This window comes from Pholcus phalangioides, unplaced genomic scaffold (genome assembly GCF_987345545.1).
Source record: "Pholcus phalangioides strain wild (caught in Gottingen) unplaced genomic scaffold, Ppha-v1.0 ptg000021l_1, whole genome shotgun sequence".
Classification (NCBI taxonomy): Eukaryota; Metazoa; Arthropoda; class Arachnida; order Araneae; family Pholcidae; genus Pholcus; species Pholcus phalangioides.
This window is the reverse complement of record NW_028301614.1, coordinates 13104964-13132413: the sequence shown is the minus strand read 5'-3', so window position 1 is coordinate 13132413 and position 27450 is coordinate 13104964. Positions and strand designations below refer to the sequence as shown.

The 27450-nt window shown below is 39.5% G+C and overlaps 1 protein-coding gene across 1 annotated transcript in view; it reads left to right on the top strand.

Moving 5' to 3' along the window:
• Positions 1–26848, top strand: part of LOC149070659 (uncharacterized) — a 30576-nt gene extending 3728 nt beyond the window's left edge. The window contains exons 2-8 of the mRNA XM_089248894.1: positions 1601–1744; positions 4676–6085; positions 7766–7842; positions 14063–14330; positions 18342–18485; positions 22503–24215; positions 26593–26848. Coding sequence (XP_089105020.1) covers positions 1601–1744; positions 4676–6085; positions 7766–7842; positions 14063–14330; positions 18342–18485; positions 22503–24215; positions 26593–26729 — 3893 coding nt within the window. The 3' untranslated portion in view covers positions 26730–26848. The remainder of the gene's footprint in view (positions 1–1600; positions 1745–4675; positions 6086–7765; positions 7843–14062; positions 14331–18341; positions 18486–22502; positions 24216–26592) is intronic.
• Positions 26849–27450: the final 602 nt, after the last annotated feature.

The window sequence follows — 27450 nt, the reverse complement described above, 5'->3', positions numbered from 1 at the left end:
TGCAATGAAATTTCTTTTTCTCCTGAATTTGAAAATCGTTGAAAGCGGTTGAATTTTCTCAAATAGTGAATTTTTAAACAACAAACTGATTCCAACTCCATGCGATGGTGAGGATGCCATAAATTATTTCCCCTCTTCATCTGGAAATCATTAGCGTGATCGTATAACCTCCTACTAACCAGATCATGGCCCGCCGCTCTGTCTCAATGAAGAGATTTAGCAGATGGTCGAAGAAGACCCGATCCATGCTGGAAAGTGTGCTTGAATGTGTTATGAACCTAACACGAAGTTTGTTTCTGCGTAATGCCTTGTTATGTGCAGTGCTGCCATCTGCCATCAATTTTTCAAACTATGAAGTGTAACGATTGGGTAATTGTAGATTTTATCAGATAAGCGGAGTTGACAATTTTTGCTGTTTACTAATATTATGTAGAAGCATTTCCCACTGTTCTCATGTTGGCGTCCATAACTCAAAAATGTAATTTTCTCAAATGTTGCCTTTTTTGAAAAGGGCCGTCGATGTATCCGATGGAAGACATCAATAATTAAACGTATTCCTAATTTTAGGAAAGAGATAGAAGAGTTCCCATCGTCCACAGATGATGAGCGTAAGTAGCAAGCGCTCAATCACCCCGTAATGATTCAGAATGTTTTTTTGTTTTTTTAAGATGAATTTATTAAAGTGACGTATAGATGGCGTACGCAGGTATGTTCTGGTTTATTTTTCCAGTTTTTCCTCTATGCTCTGGCAGGTTTGCTTCTACTACAGTCGAATCCCTTTATAGCGAACTCCAAGAGACCAGAGAAATCACCTCGTTATAACGAAATTTCGTTATAAAGGAATTCCAAGTTTTAGCATTGTTACCTATGTATACTTATCTGGGGATTAGAAGTGTTCGTTAAAACGAAATTTTCGCTATATCGGTATTCGTTGAAACGGGATTCGACTGCATAAAGAATGATGAGTACACGTGGGGCTTGTATAGTGGTGGTATATTTAGATCCTGTAAAATTTAGAGATATTCATAAACTTTGGGATTTACGGAAGCCTTATAATTAAAGGGATCATACAGTATTTCCCGAGAAAATCCCGTATTTTCCATTATATTTTGGTCACTCCGACTCTTTTGTATAATGTTCCTTTCTTTCAAAAATCTCTCACTCCTTTCAACAAAGACGACTTGAATTTCTTCACTGCAATCAAGAATTAACATTATTTGTCAACTATATAATGTGATTTTTACAACTACGTATAAATAAGAATATTCATCTCACATATATTTGTCCCGTTTTATTTCGCGGAATTCATTTTAATCCACTGCAATTTGCAGTAACGCGTAATCTCCCGCCATTGGCGATTTTTTTCAGTAATTTATGCAATAGTTGACAAGTTTGCTGACCTTTAGCATCATTTTTGATGGTAATTGGCAATATCCCATACCTTTCCGTATTTGAAATGCTAATTCCCCGTATTCTTCCCGAGAAAATATGGTCAGTCTGCGTAATCACCAAGGGTTCTGCGAGAGCTTTCGCGTTGCAAACCTCTGCTTTAGTGGAATATATCGCCCATGATATATAATTTCTCCCATTTTTTTCCTAGGTCCAATCGTCGGGATACTCGGTCAACGCTACGGAATAAAGACCATCACTATGAGCGGAGGAATCCTCTCTGGAGCTGGAGCTATCCTCTGCTACTTCGCTCCGAATATTTTCTGGTTGACCGTCTTCTGGGGAGTCATCAACGGTAAGAGAGATTCGACCTCTTTCTAATCAAATTAATTTCATTCATTTCATAAGGACAAAAAATCAAAATAAATGGTGGAGAAATGCATATTCACAGGCAAATAAATGTCTATAAAGACAATGTAAAAAATAGCGGTTTTTTTTTACGATTAGTTAAGATAAAAAAAAATATGCAAAACATGAAAAAACACAAATACAACACAAACAAGACAAAATTCTTAACATCAGAAGAAAAATATAAAAAAGAAACAAGACATTTAAAAAACCACACACACATAATATACAACACATCACAAACAAGAGCAAGTTTTTCGAATTGATGCGTCCCCTCTTGTCGTTGTCCAATGGTTATTTCCTCAACCGTTGGTTTTATAGACAGCTTTCAATTAGAAAAAATGTTTCGAATGACGTCGCCCATCGTCTTAAATCCCGTTCAAACGAAAAACGGCTAATAATAAACAAGTTATGAAATTTAAATTTTTATATGGTCCCCTTGTCCTCTAACTTCCAATTCGAAAGTTACAGCGCTGTCTCTCTTGGGGCCAGCAAAAACATTTCCCGTTTCTAAGTGCAATATTCGCTGAGAAGCCACAGCTTTGTAATTGGAAGTTGGGGAACAGGGGGACCGTATAAAAATTTAAATTTTGCAACTTTTTATTTATTTATTTTTTTCCATTTGAACGCGATTTAAGATAATGGGGGAGATCATGGGGAAACATTTTTTTCTAATTGTAAGTTGCCTCTAAAACCAACGGTTTAGGAAATAGCCATTGGACAACGATAAGGCTGAACACCCCGTATAATTATGAAGTGGCAAAGCTAATTTCTTTTCGTCCTAAATACCGATTCTACATCCTCTATTGACGTGAATAGTTTGAATAATGCTTTTTTGAATGCCACGTATATGGGCATGTTACATATTTCCAGTGGTCATGAATTTCGGCTCCAAATAATAAAAATATTATTTTCCCCCTAAAAAGTGAGAATACGGTGCAAATTATATTCTTCTCTCTATCGGATATACATGCATAATAAAAATTGCTAAGTATGATATAAATTGCATAAGTCTTGATCAAGAATAGTATAGCCCCCGTCTCAAGCCCCCTCCAAAGGTCGATCCTGAGTATTCTCCTGCAAACAAGGCTTTGTTTTCATTAATTGGAACATCTACCAGCAAATTCAAAGTGTAAAATGGAAAGAATATGGCATCACCTCATGTGAAAAGGCAGTTCTGAATTATTATCTTCCAGCTGGCAAACACTACGAGGACCCTTCGCACAAATGTAAAGCTACGCGTTTAAGGGTTACAATTTCTAAAACTTGTAGAAGAATGAAACTGACCTCGACTCAAAATCTTGAGTATGATTTTTTGAATTCGAAATAAAATCTGCAAATATTGTAATCGTTAGTTGCTCCCCTTATATATTATTGTGGTTTTTTAGACACCTATTTTAATATTTTTCTCTCCAAAGGCAGGCATTTCATTATACATTATGGCGGAAAGTTGTCGGGAATGAGCGCGATACAGTAAATCAATGATTAACGAAGAAAAAAAAGGCAATATCGCCTCTTGCCCCCCCCCCCCCCACTCCCCGGAGGGCGATGAAATGGCCCGGAGGCGGTAGAAGCTATATATATGACGTAGGATTCTCAGGGTTTGCTCAATTTGGGGGGGGGGGGTGATGAGATAGAAAATTTTCTAAAGAATGGCCGACGGAACAAAAAGTTTGAAAAACTCTGCAGTAGATGTTTGTATCCTTTCCGCTCAGAAAACTCGAATATTCTCGCGAGTAATCAGGACAGTAACTATTCGTTGATTGATGTAGCCACTCCTGTGGTTCGTCGTTTCAAGATCATCATACAAGACGCTGGTTGTTCATCTGTAAACACAGATTATGCATGAAGCAGAAAAGCGAATACGATACACAAAGTGGCTACGTTTCGCAAACCGCCGGAGAATTAAGCTTTTATCATTTTGAACACCTCGAAAGTGACGTTTCAGTATAATTTGATCGAAATATCATTTGATTATTACGCGATATCGGAATGGACGGAATCGCTCCAATCAAATATCGGTAAAATAAATAAATAAATATTAGAAAAAAAAAGTTAATCAGTGTTCCCCTCTGGGCACGTAAATGTGGCGATTCTTTGAGATAGGCAACTATGAATTAAAATAAATAATATTATAATAGTACCAACAGTATTAATATCATAATTTTAATATATGCATAATTCTGGACTATAATTGATGAGGGTAGTAATGACTCATAACGACTGAGCGTATCTTCAGACCACCTTGATATCAATCGCAGTAAGGGCAGATGCAAATCGGGCCTTATTTTCGCATGAGAAAGGTGGATGTTTTCCCAGGGTTTAACAGTAAATGGAACCCTTTCAAAGATTTGCTTCTCACCAGGGCCCCCTCAAATTCGGTAATTGCTGTAAAGAGCGTGACCATTTATGTTAACAACTGATTTGTTTAATAACAACCAACGCTCTACTTCTATCTTCTATTTTGAATGGTAAAATTATTCTGAATGAGACTACACTTATATATATATATAGGAAGACAAATTGTTTACTATATAATTGATTGTACTATAAAAGTTTAGAAAAGTTTATTTATAAAACTCGAAATGTAACCAATATGATTATGTTTGTTTTTCAGGTTTCATAAAAAGGCTTTTATCAAACTTTTATAGTGTAATCGAGGCCTTACTCTGATTCGGGAATTCTCTTCCCTACGGTGGTAAATAGAAAGCAAATAGATGCTCGGCTATTCAAATTAGTAAATGCATGTCAATAGAATCTTTTCCTTCAAAGTTAAAATTACGTAAGCAGCGGAAAAATGTGTTATATGTGTGTGACAGTTCATTTTTTTAAGAAATAATTGTCAAGTTCATGGTTTTCTTTTCCCTCGAAATTCCAGGGATTGGTTACGGATTCGCCACCGTCATCCACATGATGGCCATCAACGAACACTTCTACAAGTACAAAGGAATAGCCACAGCACTATCATATTCCGGGGAATGCGTTGGAACTTTCACGATGCCAGTCTTGATAGACCACGTGATCTCAACTTATGGCGTGAAGGGGACTTTCTTGATAATTGGGGGAATAATCCTTAACGTTATACCTTTCGCGATGCTTCTCACCCCAAACAAATCGATAGGCTCTCCCGACTTCCGCAATGAAAGCTTGATTCCTGACTCCAAAAAATCGAGTTCAATCAAAAAGGAATCGGTTTCTTCGGACGACGCCGGAGAGAAACAAAATTCGAACGATACAAAGAAACTGAAAATCGATGACAACTTGAATGCGTCGCAATCGTTCACGAAAGTGCATAAACGTCGCGCATCTGTTACATCCATGGCATTGAATCTTCAATCACGTAACGTATACAGATGCAGCATGGAAGCATCTTCTCCCAACCAAATGCAAGCCATCAAAGTAGAACACACAGATTCTTTAACATGTGAGAAACAGAACGCTGCAGACATGAGGGATACCGTCACGGAACACTGCGAATCCGAATTCAACGACACTTGCACAGAAAACAGGGATCTGGGCGGGACCCTGAGAAATCGAAGTAACTGCAAAAGACCAATCGACAACGACGACACCATGGAAGAAGTTCTGCATATTGGGAACATCGACAATTTTCATGCAGGCTTGACAAAGTCCAACGATCACCAGGAAAATAAACCTGGCGAAAATAAACAATCGAGTGAAACTTGTCTGGATGTCGGTAAGGGGATGCCGGTAGACGAAAAGATAGATATGAGCATGGTCACTGAATACAACAATTCCAATTTTTCGAATGTCACCTTTTGTCCAAACGGATTTCGTAAAGGACTACTCGCGATACTCCGCGAATTGTACTACACCAACAGGAAGCCGATGTACCTTTTGATTTGCCTCACGTGGGCGGCGTACGTGTTCACGTTCGTTAGCCTGATAACGGTGATCATAGACTTTGCCGTGGACAAAGGGATTCCCGAAAGCAACGGCAAATACCTTATAATCACTCTCTCCACGGCGGACTTTGCGGGTCGCCTCGCTTTCGGAATCGTCATCGACAAGGAGTGGATCAAGATGAGGACCTACATGGGTTTCACCGTTAGCCTGATGGGTTTGGTCGTAGCTCTAATGCCGTTCGTGGAGGGATTCGTCGGCCTGACGTTGAGTATGACTGCATTCGGATTCATACAGAGTGGCGCCGCGATCGTGTTCCCGATACTCATGGACAAATACATGAACCAAAACGAGCAAGCGATCGCCATGGGTTGCCTCTCCTTCTACGGAGGCATACTGATGTTCGCAATGCCACCGATGATAGGTAAGTACGTACCAGTGTTATCCGAAAATAAAAAAAATTTTGAAGACTTATTTCACTCCTCTACGAAATTTTTAAGGGATATTTTTTACTGAAAACAGAGTAATATTATAATAAAAAAAATACACGTACTTTAAATTTGAAGGAGCATTTTCACTGTTCTAAGAAATTTGAAGGAGGTAAAATTCAATTTTGATGCGTGAACCACGAATCTAGAGGCGTATTGGCGAGCACTGGCCAAGTACAATACACAATTTTCAATACCTGAGAAAGAAGAAAACCCTCGTAAATTATTTTCACCCATATGCGTGATTTAGAAACGAATGAATGACAAAGACTCGAAGTTTCTCCAACACCAGCGGATGACATCATCGGGAGATATCAGATGAATCTGATTGAAACTATCGGAATTTTACAATAGATTGAAAATTTTCTGAAATGTTTACGATTTCATACAAATAAAGAAACACCGGAGCAAGTTGAGAACATTTCAGATGATTTTTACCCCACCAACAAATCGAACATATTTTACGTCGCAGTTCAACTCCCTCGCTTTCAAATACAATATTTTCACAAGTGAAATTTGTAAACTCACGAGAAATCACTCAAATCAACTGTTTCAACTTGCCCAATGTTGATAAGTTGATTCAGATGTTGAATGAGCCGAAAAGAATGTACGTACAATAATAATTAGAAATACAGAAAAAATCTTCATTACTCACGATTGGTACAGGGTATATAGCCACTGGAAACCCCAGACCGACTTACCTCATTCATCATTAGTGTACAAAGTTTGGCATCATCACTTTACGCCTTAAAGTTTACCGCAACCCTGATTCCACATTAATAATGGCGGACGATGAGTCTGAAACACATCGAGCTTATATTACTGGAGTGAGCATCCAGCCGCCGCGACAGCATCGACATCAAATGCAAGGAAATCACGTGACCCGGTGAAAACAAAGTTCGTGCCTGGCGATTCCCCATTGAAATGTACGGTTCGGTCTCTCAATATTGCGTTTTAAAGATTAAACAAAAGGATAGAGAAACTCATATAAAGATGAAAAAAAATTAAATTTTTTATTTCATTAATACTGGAATAATTTCTTTCATTAATTCTGGAATTATCTTTCATTAATTCTGGAATTATCTTTCATTAATTCTGGAATTATCTTTCATTAATTCTGGAATTATCTTTCATTAATTCTGGAATTATCTTTCATTAATTCTGGAATTACCTCTTTCACTGATTTTGAAATTATCTCACCGATGCTGAAATTATTTCCTTCGTTTATTGTTTTAAACTCTTATTTATGCCATTAGAAAATAACGGGGGATTGCGTGTGTTAGCATCACTAATTGTATTGGCATGACGAATTGTCGTACGGGAATTCTGAGACACAACTTCATGCAATCGTCACAATTGTAAGAAAAAAGGAAATGCAGTCAGACCTCGGTATAACGTTACCCCTGGGGACCGAATAAAAATGACTACAAAAGTCGGGTGATTTAATAACGACTCCAGTTTGCTAATTATCGTCACAGCTATGTATGAAAACTGGCGTTTGCTTTCATGACGACGGAAAAAGCGATCGACGTTATACCGGGGTCTTATTGTTCTTTTTCCCCCGATGTTTTTCAACGCGCTATTTAATCACAAAATTTTGCATTTCTCTGTCTTAGGTTTCTTCCGTGATACCTACGGATCATATGACGGCATGTTCTACATAAATGGCATCATGACCCTCTCCCTGGGCCTAGTGTGGTTTCTGGAACCGCTCATCGTCAAGCGCCAGACGAATTTCTTTGCGAATTACGATCACAACTAAAATGCGGTGAAGAAAAACTGGTTCTTTTTTCTACAAATTACACCCAAGAATATTACTACAAAGAACCACTTACTATCTATAAGAATGTTACTAGCAAATTACATCAAAGAAAGAGCGATGGGCCTCGTTTATATTTTGTAATTCTTTTTTGTAGAAAAATTCAAATTAATAATAAAGTTTGAAAAAGAATTTAAAAAATCCCCCGATAATATTTTCCTTGTGACTTTATTTATTTTTTTTTCTATTTAAAATCAGGGCCGCAATTAGGGAGCAGCAGGCGGGTCTTGTACCCCGGGCGCTAGACGGAAGGGGGCGTCGAATGCACCCTTTAACTGCTTCTTTTACATTACATGTAGGCGCCAAAATGCGCTCTTGCCCCGGCTGAAAAAGTATCTAGTTGCGGCCCTGCTTGAAAAATATCCGGTGATATAACCATAAACAATGCAACAATAATTTATTTTTAATCTGATGAGGGATTTGTACGGACAAAGGAGTCTCTGTGCACACGATGAATGACATCCTGCAACACATGGTCCCTAGGCTACTTCATCATACGCAATTTACTTATTTAATGAGCTGAGTTCGAAATAAAGGCGAAATCTCTATCACCTCAAGCTCGTTAGGGAAAATATCTTGTTATGTAGATTGTTCCCCTGGGATCGAACCTGGGGGCAACCTTCACGGTGGTAGACGAGCAAGCATCTTACCACCACGCCACTCGGGTGTAGCGTTCTAGACAGCGATCTTTCATAGGGCCAGGCCAGACTTTTCACGGGTCCATGTGTAGTAAATTCGTTGTGTGAAAAAACAAACAAAAGAGAACAATCGTCCCGGGCAGCAGCCCTACCCTTGTGGAAGTCACGCGAATTGCTATCGCATGATCATGCTTATTTATTTTTCAAACATGTTCCATCACACGCAATTTATTGTTGTTAAACAAGTTTTATCTAAAAATATAAATTTTTTATCAAATGCTAGACAGAGTTTAATACATACAAGGTGTCCCATAAATTTGTAAATAGTTCAAAAAAACCGTAAAAATTGAAGGAATTGAAATATTCGAATGTGGTTTAGGAAAAAGATTATTAAGGTGAATTTTTTTCTGCACTGAAAAAAAATTAGTTCAAATATTTGTGAATAGAGGGTGCTGCACGAAAGCAAATCGTAGAGGTCTGGATCTGAACTTTATGTATGTGAAACGTTCGTAAAGCTTCGGCCAATGATTCGTGGATTGAGGTAAACAACTTCACCAATAGTACTGAGCTGTTAACCGCACACCCTGCATTTTAAAAGACTGATTTACATATCTCGAGTGATCAGCTTTCGTGCCGCGTCCTCTGTCGTTAAAAAATTAAACTAATTTTTTTTTTTCTGTACCAAAAACAATTTCCCTTCGTAAGAATAACGTTTTCACATCCGGAGTTTCTTAATCACGGAATCGTTGCCCAGAGTCGTGACAACAGTCATAACGGGCGGAAGATTTTATTCAATATCTTTTTTTTCCGGGCATTTTTCATTGTACAGTCGACGCCTCTTATTATAATCACGGATAATGCTACTTTACCGCGAACAAACTCCGGTCGTATATCGCTGTACTGCGATTTCCAAGCTTTGGAGTTGGATGGAAAATGAAGGCGCCATCTATCGGTGGTCGTCCCAGACTCAGTAGGTAAAGAACTTGTTTCTAATGTTCTATGCCAGGATTTGAACCCGTTGACCTTGACGGTAACCTTCACAGTGGTAGACGAGCATCTTACCACTGCGCCACTCGGACGCTTACGGATAAGGCTGTCATTCGGCTATTGTTATCACTTTTGCAAAGAATGGAGCGGGCCAATATAAAATAGGGAAAAAATCGTTTTTGTCGTATCGGGACATCGGATAATGTTATCTTTTTTTGCGTCAAAAGTTCTTTTTTTTTTTGCTGATCATGAAGTTAAAGTTTAACTAAAGTTATTTTTTGCCCCGCGTGTTATCGTTATCAAGCTGCAAGACTGTAGGAGACTAGAAGGTGTTGTCTTCCTACTCGTCCCTTGTTGAAAAACATTTCCGTTCTTAATATCATAATAGTAGTATTCGCCGTGATCCATGTACACGAGGAGCTGCTTTTGAAATGCTCTTCCTATATCGAAGACAAATGTGGGACAAGAAAAAGTTTTTTATTTCAATTCCTGTGTGATCAGTTTCTTTCAGTTGATAAGTACTTTCTCAAGGGTTTTATGAAACGTGTTGTGTCTACATCGAAAAATATTCACTCAAAAAAATTCAACTCCTCACAACAGATGAATTTAAAAAGAAACAGGATTTTGGCTTAAAGAAAAGAAAAGAGATTCCATTTAAAGAATTTGAAAGGAAAAAAAGGAACGATTTTGAACATTTTGGAAAGAAAAACGGCTCCCGTTTCACCAATACCTGTTATACACCATCGTCCCGTTCGACCAAACGGGATGTGTGGTCACCTAATACTACTAATGAGCCGCATATGCATCTCGTCCATATTCTTCTGCGGAACATCTAACGAATCGGTACGTGTTGTAAATCCTAAAGTAAAGTTTGTTTCTGTGTAATGCTTGTTATGCGTAATTCTGCCATAAATTTTTCTGATTATGAGTGAAGTGTAATGATTGTACCGTTGTGTGTGGGCCTATTTCTCTCGGTGGTAAAACTTCTTAACGGGGAGATCGGCTCGAAGTTGGGAATCACGGGGAAGCCAACTTTAACCGACCAACAACTGTGCAAGTCCGAAGATGTTTGTAGCTGAAGCTAAATTCAAGGATGTGTGAAACAGTAAATATCGTACATCGAGAAGTTTTGATAATCGCAATGTGGTGCGTCGATTTGAATCGATATTGAGCGTAAATAAATTTAATCGAATTTATTTGCGCATTTTTCGCTACTTTATACAAACATTTTCCGCACACGTTGCGACTTCGTGTTTGTGAAATTCTCTGTAACGTTACATAAGAGCTCCCAATTGAGGATCTATAAATGTGCCCCGAGTCACTTAAGGGATACGGAAATGTGCCGCTCAAGTTCTCTAGAACTGTGCCGCGAATCAGTCAAGTAATGTGCAACTTTACCACGGGTCATTTAAATAATCAGTGAATGTGCCGCGAGCCGCTCAAGTGATCTTAAACAGCTCCGCGGATCACTCAGGTGGTGTTGAACCGCATCGCGGTTCATTTAAGTGATCTTAAAATGTGCCGGGGCCGCTTAACTGATCTGGAACTGCGCCGCGAATCACTCAAGTGGTGTGAAACTGCAACGCGGATCATTAGGTCATCTGTTAATGCGCAGCGGGTCACTTAAGTACACAGGAACTGTACCACGAATCACCCAAGTGATCTGTAAATATAATATGACTCCCTCAAGTGGTGTAGGAATGTGCCGCGATGGAGGATATGTAAAACTGCATTCAACATCAGGTAACTCTGAGGACCACATTTGGCAGCCGGTGAAATGTGTCCCAAATGTGGTTGAACATGCATGACCTATACTCATCGAGAGATTTGCTCTTCAAGCTCTTTCTCCGTTATCGTTTCGGTCGATTTTGTGAATACCCGGGTCATCAGGTACTCAAAGACGAGTTCCCGTCCCCCGCAGTAGCGGGCATGCTGCAAAACTCGAGGGAAACGGGCTTTTTGAATGTTGAGCTCTATTCCATTTACGGCATCCCCGGAAAAAGCGAAATTTTATCTGGGTCCCAGTATGCATTCAGCCAATTCAATGAATTTTTCGAATAACGATATTTAAGAATTTCCCAGTACGCGTGACTCGAATTTCCGGGCATGCCGGAAAACACGGGTGTTTCCTGGTCTCCCTCGCTGTTTCCCGGCATGCCGGCTAATAATGAGGGGGAATATGATATATTTAATGTCTCGTCGGAAAAAAACAACAGAAATATGTCAATAGAAACTTCTTGATTGTCCTGTAAACATGGTGACATGAACAGAACAACAGTCTGTTACGCATTAATTAGTGCTAAATTTGTGTAATCACGAATATATATACAAATGGAGCAGTCGTTGGGGGAGGGGGTGGGAAGGCGTAACGCAATGTGTCGAGTCGGCTAAAGAATGAGTCGATGTGAAATATGAACGTTAAGAAACGTCTCCTCTTTCTCTTTTTTGGGGTTTCCAGATAAACATTAGCTCTGGGTTTTGTTTGAAAAAGCTTAAAGAAATCGGTGCTAAGCCCCGGGCGATAAAACACTTCAAACAAAACGTTCGCTTGGGCTTAATTTCGTCCACCGGTTAACTGGAATACACCGCTTCTTTTAAGGGGCAAAATGGGGGGCCGATCGCAAATTTTCAAAATACATCCACTCAGTCAGTCAGTCACTCAGTACTAGAAGAAAATTTTTGGAACATCATTTCCACAGAAATGAAACAATGGTTCCATACCAAAGAATCTCGGGAACACTCTGGAACAGATTCTACCCTGAGCCTTGATTGGTGGTAACGGGGTGCCAACGTCGGCGCCGTTACGGATTGGTGGAAAATCTGAATTCCAAGTTTTTTTACCAACCCGTAGCGGTGCCGGCTCGCAGAATCGAAAACCAGTGTGCACTATTTTCGTACCCTTGACTTACGTATGCTGTACGCAGGGTCGTCTTAAGAGCATCATTGTTCCCCGAGCCAAGTGATGTTTCTGAGGCCCTACCTGCAAATTCTTGAAAATTCCAATCAGTTCTCATTTTTCTGAGGCCTCCCCCCCCCCTCCTCTCTTGAGGTGCCCAGGCCGTGAACGGGTGAGTCTATGTGTTAAGACGGCACTAGTCTTAACGCATAGACGTACGAAGAAGAGCTGCACATGGAGCTATAGCGCTGGGGGCCCAGAACCCATTATTATATATTTAATTATTCACTCTCTATATAGATTTACTTTATAAAGGTCCGTGAAAAATCTTACTCTGTGGGATACACCAGACATCTCAGCCCAGGGAACCGACTCTAAGAGGGGGCTGGTCACGGAGCCGATATATATCCGAAAGTTTGACATACCGCTTATATATAGTATAACCTCTCAGCTCCACGTTTTATTTCCCCGAACCTTCGCGAAGATGAAAGAAGAAAGAGAGGAGAGAGTAACGTTCCCCTAGAGGGAGCTCTCAAGGGCATTGGGAAAAATTGTGTCCAAATGATGTCAAAAATGTCTTTTTCTCATCAGTGGAGCAAATATTCATTTCCAGGTTTTCACAAACCATTAGCAGTATTTCTCAAAATTTGCGTCGTGGCTCCTAGTGGCGTTGCCAACTTTTTCAGAGGCGTCGCGACGAGATGGAAATGTTGATGTGCATGTGCTTATTTATGCTTTGAAGGGGTTCTTTTATGAATGCACGATATCTATTAAACTATTCTTGGGGAGCCGCAGAGGAATCACGTATACGGCCAGGGAACCGCTAATGACAAAAGTTTGGCAACCTCTGGCCTATACGCATAATCAGTTACTCTTGCATTCATCAAGATATATATTCGGACTCGATCTTTTGTTTCTATTCCCACATGTTTCTGGGGGGAAAGCGAATCAAAGCCAAAATGTGTAATGTCTCCTGCCTTACGCTGTCACACTTGGTACCGATTATGACCTCCTCCAGAAAACTATGCCTATCCTAAATACAGCGGAATCTCCTATACCGAACACTCCTCGTTAGCGGACCAAGTTTTTGATTGGGTGTCCATTATTGCCCCATTATCATATTCAACTTCAAAGTTTTAGGAAAAAAATGAGAAATGCTTGAAACTCAATTCGGTTACGGTCCCTCGGCAAATGAGAACGCAACACAAGAACAAACACAATCACCATCTTAATCCACGATCATATAACAAAAAGGATAAGATCGAAATCTACAAAAAGGGGACCACGAACAGCACTCATGTGAATACAAAATCATACATATATATAAGAACAAATGGCCGAGTCATCCCTACAAATGGAATACACTTGTCAAATGCTGTCAAGTCGCTGCGAAATTCCCAAACGTTTTAAAAAGAGGTTTTAAGGGCCCTTTTTCTTTGTCTTTTTTTTTAAGAGGAACTCTACTTTTTTTTTACTTTTTAGGGAGTGCGTAGCAAAAGGTGATCCCCCCCATTGTAAGCTCTACTTGTTGCTTCTATCCTGTCAGTTAATACTAGTGGCCATCGATTAGAAGATGGTGGAAAAGTCCTCGCCGCTGTCCGTCCAAGACGCGATAGGACGCAAAACCGTTCAACACGTCGGGTCTAATAAGAAACTACCAGGACCCGACAGGGGCTGGGCTTGGGTAGTTGCTTTCGCCTGTTTTTTCATCAACTTCATATTGGCCGGATTGGCAAGATCTTCCGGGGTGCTCTACGTTTCTCTGATCGATTTGTACGGGGTCAGCAGGGAAGCGGCAACGACGCCGTTCAGCATGAGAGTTTGCATCAGGAACTTATGCGGTAAGTTTGGCGTTTCCATAAGAAAATAATTACACAGTATTTCATTCTGTCCTTTTTTTTCCCGAGACGTGTTTTGATTTGTATCTTTCCTTGTGATGCTGCGACGACTTCGAGACTGCGCTAAAGTAGGCCTACGTATATGCAGTGGATAGTTCGAAATTGGCTGATTTGAATTTTATCAATCCACCCTGAGAGTTTCCTATTCAATTTAATGTTGAAATTACCTTTTAAATCCGAATTTTTCCCTTATGTTTTGGATAACTCGAAGTTTCATTCAGGTATATCACATGCAAAATATCTCTTTTCTTAGAATTTCCCTCTGAAGCTTTTTTGTCTCCCTTTTCTTTATTCCGTGGTTTACTGATTGTTTCCAAATTTAACCTCTTCACGTACAAGCATTTGGTAACAAATTTAAATGATTTCTATTTGACGATTCGGTGATAACTCTGGTAACCTCGACCTAACCCAACCGCACGTTACAAAAACGAAGGGTATATGAAAGGGAAAAGTATAATATATAATATATAAAAAGGAAAAAGTATAATAGGTATAAGGTAGTAAGAGATTATTTTTAGAGTATCTTTTCACCTTCACCCTACGTGTTCTCTTTCGTTCTTACATGTATATAGTAAAAAGATACATTATATATAGGGGAAAAAATCATTAACAGGAAGGAGTATAGAAAGAAGGGATGGGAAGAAAAAGCAACTTGCGTTGATACGGTACTATATAGCTTTGCGATGGTTAGGAAGGAAGAAAGAAACAGAGAACTTGTTTGAATTTATTCCACTGACGTCGCATTTGGACGCAATATTACGTCCGTGATCGTAAAGAGGTAATCAAATTAAATCAACAAAATCTGAAAAAAAAATTTCGTGGCTCTAAACAAGAAGAAATGATTTCGTTACAAACTCTACGCACACAGGCTTTTGTCTTTCCCCGAGCTGTTGGAGTTTTGCCTGATCTTGGATGATTTCATTAGCAATGGCAAATGCATATGCTACTACGCAGGAAATATGAAAGAGAGAGAGAGAGAGTGCGAATCTGTGTGCGTGAAGAAAACAAATGCAAATTACAAATTTACTGATGAAATAGTTTTCGTGATCGTTTACGTTTTACACGAACATCAGTTGCAACAACAAGAAAATTGGCGTAGTAAGTGATAGCATTGGATACATTTTTTATTGTGTTGCAATTTTTATTGCATTCTATTTAATAATAAAGTTTTTGTGAAAGTCTAGTTACATTACATGAATGAATTGGATAAATCTATGATTAGTAGAGGGGGATTTTTGCTGTCCCCTTGAACTTCAAATTAACCAAGTCTGACTGAAACTTAAATGTCTCTAAACAACAAGTATTTTAAAATGGAACTTGAACGTAAATTTTTTGATTAGGTGTCTTCTTTAGGTGTCTGCCTTTCTGTCAAAAAATCCTCGATCAATCAAATTTATTTATTTATTTAAGTTCAATTTATTTATTTATTTAATTTCAATTTATTTATTTACTAGCTGATACCCGGCGACGTCGCTCGCCCCGTAAAAATGTATATACGTATGGCTCATTAATTATTTCTTAATCAAAAAAATTTCTACATCAAGTAAGAAAAAATTACTTTTATTTTTAAATATTTTAATTAAAATCTTCAGGCAATCGCTTGTGGATACACAATATTTTTTGTTTTTCCATCTGGTGTGTACATGTACAAATTTTTGGGATTACCAACACGCGAACAGGCGACGAAAAGCTATCCGTGTCAAAAACAGGACTCGAGTAGGTTCAAACAGGGCTCAAGTATACCTGCCAATGCTAACGACTGGTCTTGCGCTTTGTTGATTGTTATGGCAAAAGCTAAACGGATCGGGAACTGTAATCGCTTTGAAGTGAATGGCATTTCTTCAGTGATAATTGGGATACGTGGAATGAAGACGTCTCTCCTTTGGCACATCCAGTTAGAATCGCTGCTTCGATGATGTAATTGTGCAATTTCTTCACACAGAGTCTGCTGCCATTGCAGGGTCTCGGTGTCTCCAAATTTCTTAAAAGCATTATAGGTGCTCCGACTTTGAGGATCAATCAAGTTGTATGGTGACATACCCGGAATATCCAAAGAGTTCAGAAATTCTGCAGGATACAGAACTGTCTGCGCTAAGTCTGTGACAGTGTCAACCGATTTTAAGATGTGGAGTCTCCTGGAATAATTTTTTCGTTGATCTTGTTCACACTGTCATTTTTCGGTGCCAGAATCGCTCTCTCATAAAGCCACTCATGGTTTCGGTGATTTTGTTGAATGTTTGGGAAGACTTTGTCTGCAAGTTCTTGAACTGAGTTTAACAACTGGCAAAACCAATTTGAGAACGTAATGAGTCCAGTGCTTGGGTATCTTACGGGAATTCTTCCATTGCCAAGTTTGATCAACTGACGTGAAAATGATAGCAGTGCTGAGTCATTTTGCAGTTGAACTCGCATGTTGGTGGATAATGATAATTTTTTAACTTCGTGCCAGAGTGTTGATGATTTGAGGCAAGCATTGAGTTCATCAGTTGACGTTGAACATCTTTATTCCCAGTTTTGTCGTCGTAGTTGTTGTTCTCTGTTGTTAGCGACGTAATACGCCCAGCTTGTGCAGCGAATATTATTCAAACGCCTTTTAAGCATTTTTTAAATTGAAACTATATCTCTACGATGGGCGGTTGATAAGATAAAGGCCACCTTATCACTTACAGAACACCCTGTATATAGGCTGGCTGAAATACCCGGCGCTTCCCGGGTTTTCTTCAATTACTGGGAGGATTGGAAAAGTGACAAACCGTTATAAAGGTATAACGCCGCTGTGGGGGTCGAGTGGTTATAGTGCCGGACTCGTGATGCGAGGATCCGGGTTCGAACCCCACAGTGGTGGTCGGCTGAAGTTGGTTTTCTGTGGTTCCCAACTTCAAGGCGCAAATGCGAGCCGATCTCCCCGTTAAAAAGTCTCGCCACAGAGAGCAACAGTCCTACAACGGTAAATCATTCAACCATAACACTTCACTCATAGTTAGTAAAACTGGGGGCAGATGACAGCACTACACATAACAAGCATTACACAGAAACAAACTTTACGTCAGGTTGCACTACACGTACACGCACATTCCCGCATGTACCGATTCGTTGGGGGGTTCCGCGGGGGGGGGGTGCATGTGTGGTGTAGCAGTAGTAGGTAGGGGCTCGGGGATCCATGATGTTCTTAAGTCAGCCACCTCGTTGGGCAATTCGCCTGTTGTGGCGTTGTATTTGTATTTGTAAACTGTTATAATAACAGAATTAAAGGTGTGACAAACCATTGTAAAGGCATATATATACACGTCTGAAACGCATTGTTTAAAACCACGGTAGCCAAAGTAAACGTTCCGAAAGTAATTGTTGAGGACCAAAAACCATTGTTGCCCGACAGTTTTTTTTGCCCATTTCGGGCATTTGCCCAGCTCCGACGAACTTTTAAAGTAGCCTACGGTTCAATCCCAGTCTTGTTTGGTATATATGCAAAATCTGGCGACGATCGGTCTAAAACTGTAGATTTGTATAAAGAACATGCATACATACATATTTTCACATTTATATATAAGATTTAATTTCAATTTATTTATTTATTTTATTTAATCAAATTTCTGATTGCGCCTTTGCGATATGATTTTATACAACTTTCCATGATTATTTATTATCCGTGCCCGTTGCACTTTGACTTTAACTTGATTAATTTGATTCCTCTTTTTACATAATTCTTAATTTCCTTTCATTATATGTAACCTTTGACGTATCAATAAATAATGGTTTTGCCGGAGATGCCCTGGACCTTCCTCCCTTCGGGGGGGGGGCGAGGATCTTACGCTGCTTCTTGCGACAGAGCCTGGGTGTCTCGCGGTTTCTCCAGTCTTCTTTTCGTGACACATCTGTCTATATACGTTCCCTTGTATATCGTGATTTTTTTCTCGAAAAACTGGAGATCTACAATTTTTTTTAATTTTTTTCCAGGTCCAGTCGTCGGGATGCTCGGCCAACGTTACGGCATAAGACCCATCACTGTGATCGGTGGAGTCCTCGCGGGTGTTGGAGGTATCCTCTGCTACTTTGCTCCGGACGTTTTCTGGTTGACCATGTTCTGGGGAGTCCTCAACGGTAAGCAGATAAAAACAATAGATAATGCTAAACATTAATCCGAACGGTATTTGCAATAGCAGCTAGAGATTTCATCGCATTTACATGGTGCGTTCCATAAGTGAAATCATAAAAAATCAAGAAACATAGGGGGTATAAAGCAAAAAAATAATTGATTATTTTTCAAAGTATCTTCCCTTTTTATGATATGAAATGGTCCCATCGTTCAAACCACTTTCCAAATCAAGTAGAGAAGACTTTTGTGGAAGCTGGCTGTCTCAGTGCACCCTGCACAGCTTAAGTAACACGGCAGCATCTTCATTAAATTCTGCCACGGAGCTTCTCCTTCAATATCGGAAACAGCCAGAAATCACATGGTGCGAGACATGGTCCGGACTTTAAGGGGGTTGTGGTAGGATTTTAATACTGCATTTACCAAGATATTGCTTGCAGTGACACGTGTACGGACGCTATTGACGTGGAGCGTTCGATTTCCTATCAGTTCACGACGCTTTTTCGGTATATGATGTCGCAAAATTTTCAGTAGACAGAGATGTCGACGTTCATCCCTTTGCTGTCGAAAAAAAAAAAGACTTGGCTAACATATGTGTGAGCAGCGCAAATTCATTCGCCATTAGAGAAACATCCGAAGTGGCGTTCGAGAGTATCGTTTGCAATGCCTTCACTGACGAATGAAGATTTGTCACGCCCCCCCCCCTCTTTTTTCTCATAACTACCTGGTATGGTGTGTGTTGATGTTCGAAGCAACAATTCCAGGGACGAGATCTTCAAAATATACGCGGGTATCTCGAATATACTACTGTTTTACACATCCCAAGAACGAGAAGAATTTTAGCACAGTGGCTCTCAATCGGGGTTGTCTGGGCCCCCCAAGGGACCACGGCCCAATTGTCCTATCGCATGACATGTGCAAGTAGAACATGGCCCGATGCTCTGTCTCAACGAAGGGATACAAGCAGGTGGTTAGAGACCTTAGTCATGCTGGAAAAAATCTGTACGAAATAGAATGTTCTCGGTGGTAGATGGCTATAGTTTCTACTGCTACGAATGGGGGGTCCATGGCAGACACCAAGATTTCCGGGGAGGAGTACATGACTAAATAAAAGTATTTGTTAACCGTTGTTCTAGCGGATTGAATTTCTGGAAGCATGATGAGATCGAGTCATAGGTACACATAATTCAACTAAACGTCTACTTATTCTGGCACTCTTAGCGAAATGTTGTCCTGGGTTCCATTGTATACTGTTCGGCTCCACACGTTCTGTCATGCCTATTTGTTTGGTAGTTTGCGATCACTCCCTTGTAACGACAGAGTGTCCCCTCTTTTCTTTACCCAACAGCTAATTCTTGAACCATCATTTAGTCTTCAGGAAACTTCCACTTATAAAAAATGTTTCAAATGTTTCTGCCTTTTAATTAAAAAAGAAAATTACTTCTGGAAAAGTTACGAAACGTAAATTATTATGTGGTTTCTGGGTCGGGTCCCATAAATTAAATCTAGCAAAAACATTTTCATGCACATGACTTAAGCGAAAATAAAATCCATGAATTTATGATCAAAATTTACCGAGTAATGAAACGTTGAGTTTCAGACTATTACTTAAAACTCTCTCAAAACGGCAACCCTGAGCCCACATACCGATAAGAATTTCCCCCTCCCCGTTCTGTCAATCAACTGCCACTAGGCGGAGTCAGTTTTGTTTAAAGTCTGATAACAGAAGGGAAGAGAGACTGTTTTTCTTTTCCCTTCGATCTAGTACAGTATAAATAACAGAGAGAGAGAGAATTATAGTTTTTCCCCTTCATCCCTTTTATTATTATTATTTTGTGTTGTGAAGAAAGCTTTTATCCGCTCTCAAAAGAAAACTCTTCTTGAAAATAGGTGGCGATTTCTAGAAGGTTTAGTGATTTCTAATGTGGCACTTATAATGCGGATGAGGAAAATTTTAAAAACCGTTTGAAGGGTTAATTAAACGGCTCCCAGAATGGTGGGTGATAACATTACCGTGTGCCATTTGAATTTATTTTTTTTTTTGGTGAAGTTTCCTTTAAAGTTTTCCCTAGCGTTTCGGAATAAGATATTAGACACAGTTAAGAGTTTATTACTTTGTATAAAAATATTACGTAGTGTAGGGGACCCAAATATCGTCCACTTAAGCCATTATTTTAATTACAGGACTAATTAATGTGCAATTTATGTAAAAATTGTTATATTCCATTGCAGACCATAGTTTCCCAACCTTTTTTGTCCCATCGTCCCCTTCTTCAGAAATTTTTTTCTCCCATCGTTCCCAACACAATCTAGTCCAGAGGATCCTCTGTTAAACCCGTAGTCTCTACCGCCCCCTGGAACATTCCATCGCTCCCCAGGGGGCGTTAACGCCCACGTTGGGAATCACTGGTCTAGACTTTTGTTATCTATAAATAAACTGAACTTTAACTCTAATAGATAATTTTAAAGCACCCAAAAAAAAAATTTTTTTTGCGACCTCTGAATTTTCCCTATTAAAAAAAGTGTTACGTCTAAAATGGGATGAAATAAAGTTTAATTTATGTCACGATTATACTTTCTTTATTAAACGTGAAAATTAAACCATAGTAATACAAGACAGTTTCTTTTTTGTACTTTTATAAATATAATTAACGTACCATTGTAACACTTATCTTAAATACAACAACAAAACAAAACTTAGGCTCATTCTACACAAACATAACGTTTTGTTTTGTTTTGTTTTCTTATCGCATTCTTCGTGGGACAATTTGTTACATGTCAAACATTTTAACCGTGTTTCTTTATGACAATCATTTGAGTAAATTCCTCGACAAATTGAGCATTGGGCATCATTATCTTCTTCGCCACAACAACTGTTTTCGTTGTCGTCAGTTGGGGATCTTCTGAAGAGAGAGATCCGTCTTCCTACCGTTTTCCCGATTTGCGTTTTTTCGGAGCTGGTTCGTTTACAGTTTTGCCTGATGTTTTTTGCCGGAAGTTGATGAACTTTCAAAAGATAGTGATTTTCCCCTTTTTTTTCTTTTCCAGAGACAAGTCAGGGTGTCTGTTGAAAAAAAGAGGGGGAGAGGCATAATGTGTGGTGCCTACTCGAACTTTTTTTTTTCTTCAGAAAAGGGGTGGTGTAAATATTATTTCTCTTGGCAAGTTGAAATTACATCCTTTGCTGTAAGTCCGTAATAAGTTTTATCCATTTGTAAACAATACTCAACATCTACATAAGAAGATAGGTAAAAAAAATCTTCGTCTCCTAATGACAGATCAAGTAATTTTTGAAGTTCATCTTCAGGTTTTACGTAGTCTTTTAATGTAGATCCAGGTACTTGAAAAGCTTCCGATGCTTTCAATAGTCCCATCTCTTTATTTTCTACCGTTATTACATCCCTTTCCTTTTAATCTTGTTCAACGTATTTCGATGTGACATCTAAAAAAAGAACCCGACTTCGAAAGTGTTCATAATATTGCCTATATAGGGCGATAATGGAAATACTCAAATGGACGATATTGGGAACAATTTAACTCTCAAACATGGCGGCCTCCACCCTCGGAATCGAATCGCAAACCAAGAAACAAACTAAGCAAAATGTGGTTCGCTATCACTGCCTCAAACGATATAACGCTATCACTTGAACTTTATCGATTATACTGAAAGTAATGAAACGTTTTTATTAACTCATCGTACACGAAAATAAGAAAAAATTCTCAGAGAAAAAAGAAAAAACAACACAGAGATGCTTCTAGTTTCCACAAACAACAACTGTAGAGGAAATCTTTGTAGTTCCGGTTGTGGCCACCAGCTATCAGCATTAATCAAGAAGAAACCGTGGTAGGCGATGTTAGGAACGTAGGCTATAATTGGGCCCCTACCCCATATAGCATGAATTTTTTTCTGTTGTAATTATAAATAAAATGGACTTAATTTTATTATGATTCATGCCTTGGTTCGATGCTGTGCGTGTTATGCGCCCATACACGAACTCATGTCTTTTTTCGACATTGAATTTCAGGTATTGGTTTTGGATTCGCCACCGTCATCCATATGATGGCCATCAACCACTACTTCGACAAATACAAAGGGATAGCCACTGGACTCGGCTATTCAGGAGACTGCATAGGAACTTTTATACTTCCGGTATTGATCGAGTATTTGATCGCTACGTACGGCGTTAAAGAGTCATTCCTGCTCGTGGGTGCGATCATTCTGCACGTGATACCTTTGGCGATGCTTCTCAGACCACCCATCTGGAAACGCGACTCCGTAACAAAACCACGGCGACCTACTTTAGGCGTCACGAATGAGGGCTTCGTTCCAGGCTCCGAAAGTTTGTGCTCGATGACGAACTTACAAGAAAAACAAGATTTCTTCAGCGGCAAAGAAAGATCGGAGAGCGATATATTCATGGTATCACAATCGTTCCCGAAATTGCATCAACATCATATACTCATGCCCGTTAATGATGATCCACATTATCGTCACCTTCATGACGACCTAGACGAAAAGACCGTTCTCAAACAAAAGGAGGCCTTATCCTGCACAGTGACTGGTGCAAATTCAAATGCAAGAGATATCGGAGAGCCTCCTGGAAATGAATCGTTAACTTCGACGGCATTCGATCATCAGTCATGTAACAGATCCTGCTGCGGCTTAAAAGCCACGTCTGAGAACGGAATACAAACCATCAAAACAAAGGACGCGGATATCTGTACTTGTGTGCCACAGAACTCCGTCGAGGCGTCGTGTCACTGTGACGCTGCTCATCAACACCTAAAGAAGTGCGACAGCGTTACGGAAATCCGACTCGTGAGCCGCAGCAGTAGCGTCAGTAACAGGAATAGCATGACGGCCACTATCAGGGACAACACCGAAGCCAGTGAGACATGTATCAAAATCAGGGCACTGAGCGAGACCTTGAGAAATCGCAGTAACAGCAACAGATCGATCAACACGGATCGGCATTTGTCACAGAAAAAATCTGTGCGAAGTCGTTCCGGATCTGTCAGGAATCGGGATGTCATTGAAGTCAGTCGCGAACTTGCGAACAGCGGTCATTTCCATCCTGTCTTGAGAATATCTTACGAGAATCAGGAGCAGAACTCCGACAAGAAGAAACAATCGAGTGAAATCTGCCTCGATGCCCGCGAATTGATGTCAGCTGATGGACAGAGGGAACTCGAGATCACGGCCCAGCTCAAAGAAGATTTAAATATGCTGGAGGCCGCCACCCCTCAAAATGGGCTGCTCGCAGCGCTCCGCAAATTGTACTACACCAACAGGAAACCGATGTACCTCTTGATCTGTTTCACGTGGGCGGCCTACGTATTGATGTTCGTCAGCGTGATTACAGTGATCATAGACTTTGCCGTGGACAAAGGGATTCCCGAAAGCGACGGCAAGTACCTTATAATTGCTTTGTCCGCGGCGGACTTTGCGGGTCGCCTCGCATTCGGAATTGTCATCGACAAGGCGTGGATCGAGATGAGGAACTACATGGGTCTGACCGTTGGCCTGATGGGTTTCGCAATAGCTGTAATGCCGTTTCTGGAAGGATTCGTCGTCCTGATGTTGAGCATGACCGTATTTGGATTCATACAAGGGGGTGCAGCCATAGTGTACCCGATACTCATGGAGAAGTACATGCACAAAAACGAGCAATCGATTGCCATGGGTTGTCTCAGCTTCTACGGGGGCATCCTGATGTTCGCTATGGCACCGATGATCGGTAAGTACTACGTATACACAGTTTTCGATACCTAAAGGGAAAAAAGGCATCTCAAAATAAAAAAATCTCGTGTGAATTTCTCGCATGAAAATGAGATTTATAAATTTACCCTGTTGAGGGGTTTTTGAAATTTTTAAGTTTTGTGTGTATTTGCGATTAATACAGGGTGTCCCGAAAATTCGTAACTAGTTTGAAAATTCAGAAAAAAAATTGAAGGAATATTGGTATGTTTCGAATTCGATTTGCGAAAAAGTTATTCTCTCGAAGTGGGATTCTTTTTTTGGTGCAGACAAAACATAGTTTGAATTTTTGTCAATAGAGGGCACTGCAAGGAAGAAAATACTGGAAATATGTAAATAAGAGTGCGGTAGACCCTCATTATAACGGACTAATAGGGGGCTGAAGGTTGTCCGTTTTAATGAAAGTTCAGTTTATAAGAAATAATTCTTATAGAGGTGCACATCAGTACAGAGTTTACATCAATGAAAGCACAGTACTTAGCTGTAAAAAGTGTTCATATTATGCAGGCCTATCAAATGAAAATCAACCTTCAACATAGATTGAATGGAAAAAGATGTGTGCATATACAGTGCATTTAATCTCAATTTTTCTAACTGGCGAGCGGTATGAGTCATGCATTGCATCCATATTTGCGCAAAAAATAAATCGCTCGATGTTTGATCGCTTGCTTGGAAATTCTTTTTATACGAGTTAATACTTTTTTAGATACTTAAAACGAATTTTAGATTCGTCAGATAAACATTTTGCCATTTTTTTAGCTGTCCGTTATAAGAGAAGTCCATGAAAGTGGGAGGGGGGGGGATCTGTGTTTGTGAGATTCTGCTGGGGGTATATAAAGCGCAAGGTGTACGATCAACAGTCCATTTCTAAATTTTCCTGTTGCATCCGCTTACATAAGGTTTTCATTGTGATGTTGACTGTTGGTGGAGTTTTACCTCAGCCACGAATTGCCGACTGAAGCTTTAAGAACGTTTTAGACACAGAACATATTGAAGAAAGGTTCAGGTTGAGAACTCTGTGATTTGCTTTCGTGCAGTATCCTCTATCGACAAAAAATTGAATTTTGTTACCCTAAAAAAATCATCCTTCGTGAGAATAACGTTCTCGTAAACCACATTCACGCACCAAGTTCATTTTTATTCATTTTCTTACTATTTACAGATTTATGGGACACCCTGTAAGTTTCAGACAACTTTCAAAATCAATCAAACTTTCTACATTCCTTCGATTGCCTAATAATTTTCAATCAAAATGGGCAATATTGATTTTAACGATTTTGGAAGCGTAGATAAACTTTGCCTAAAATAATACTCAGAAAATCACCACCGAATAAAGCAAATTACAAGGAACATACATAACTCCTAATGAATTTCGACACGCTATGGGTGTCGTCTTCAGAGGATAAAAAATGTCACGCTGGCCGAGGAGCCCACTTGGATTGATAACCAAATCTTAATCTGTCCAAGTCAAACATCATGACCAAAGCTGGTTAAAGAGTAATCTTTAACCAGCTTTGGTCATGATGTTTATTTGATCGTAACCTGAATGAACCTGAACGCCTGCGTGTGTCTTCTGTAAGGCCCTGATTGGCTGCTTGCGAAATGGAGCTATCCGATTGGTCTATTCGAATTTTTTTACAATTCCCGCTCCGCTCGCAATGAACTTAAGTCATATCGCTGCGATCGGTGGTGTTGATTTATTGTCGTTCACTAATTCATTTTGGCAGACTTGAATATATGTGCCTTCCTAAAAGTCCAAATCAGCCGCGGAAAACTTCCGGAAGCGGAAGAAGACAGAATTTCAGACAATTTCTCACAATGAGCGGAATTTTTCCAGAAAGTAAAGTCCACGGCTGATTTGGACTTCCAGGAAGGCACACACGTATATTCGGATCTTCAAAAATGAATTAATAGCTTGTCGCGAAATGCATTAGGAGTTTTGTATTTTCCTTGTATTTGCCTTATTCGTTGATGATTTTCTGAGTTAGGCCGGTATTACACTGTAAAAGTTTGATAAAATGACTTTTATAAAACTTGAAAAATCTAACCAATGAGGTTATTGGTTAAATTCTAGAAAATGCCACCGGTGACCTTATTGGCTGCATTTTTCAAGTTTTATAAAAAGACTTTTACCAAACTTTTATAGTGTAATGCTGGCCTTAAACTGATTTCTCAAAAGTTTTTCTAGTTCATAACTTTTAGTCTGCCTGACTTCATATAGTCTTTCTTTCCATGCATGGAGCTTGTTTTTTCAAGTAAGATAGAGAACGTCAACACTTTGTAACTCTGTACTAGCGGAAACCACCTAAATGTTGTAATATTTTATAATTTGTATTTTTTTCCCGTCTTTACCTTAGGTTTCTTCCGTGATATCTACGGATCGTATGACGGCATGTTCTACATAGATGGTATCATGACCTTCTGCTTGGGCCTCATGTGGTTCCTGGAACCGCTCATAGTCAAGTGCCAAATGAATCTCTGCGAAAACAACTGAAGTACTACAGATGCTTCGGAACAATATCATCCCGTGTGGCTTGATTCCAGTTCAATGCGATTCAAACCCGAGGTTGCCGTGAAGTGACACGAAACACAATACATATTTTTATCCTAAATAGAGACAATATACTTTGTACAAACGATATCAAATCTCTATTGATGGCATGTACATTGTTCAGCACTGATGTAGGACAGCACTAGTGGGTCGCTAGGGAATGTGAATTTTACTCTTCGTATTCCTGAATTTACTTCGAAAATGACATCTAAGGCTTTTTGTTCAAAAATAATTGCTGAAATGCGCCAATTGTAAATAAATTGTTTGTTTGGAAAGAAACTGGTAAAGATTTTTCTTTTTTTCGTGGCTTTACCGAATCTTGTAACCGCCTATGGGTCACCCTCCATTAAAAAGTACTAAAATTTTTTTTTTTACAAAAACGGATGTAAATAGGTGTTGTTGGCATATTTTTAATTGAAACAATAAATCAACACAGCAATTTAATTCATGACAGCGTATTTTAATTAGATAAAATAGTTAATTAACGGTATGCGTAAGCTGCCGTTCGGATCAGTAATAAATTGTGTCCCGGCTAATTAGTCGTCGTGTGCTAAAGGTGGCCATGGTGTCCCTAAAATAATCTCGACCACGAGAATGTACATAGCAGAGGGATCAAGAGATGCACACAGTATATAGAAGGACCACGAGAACTCCCCTCTATCTA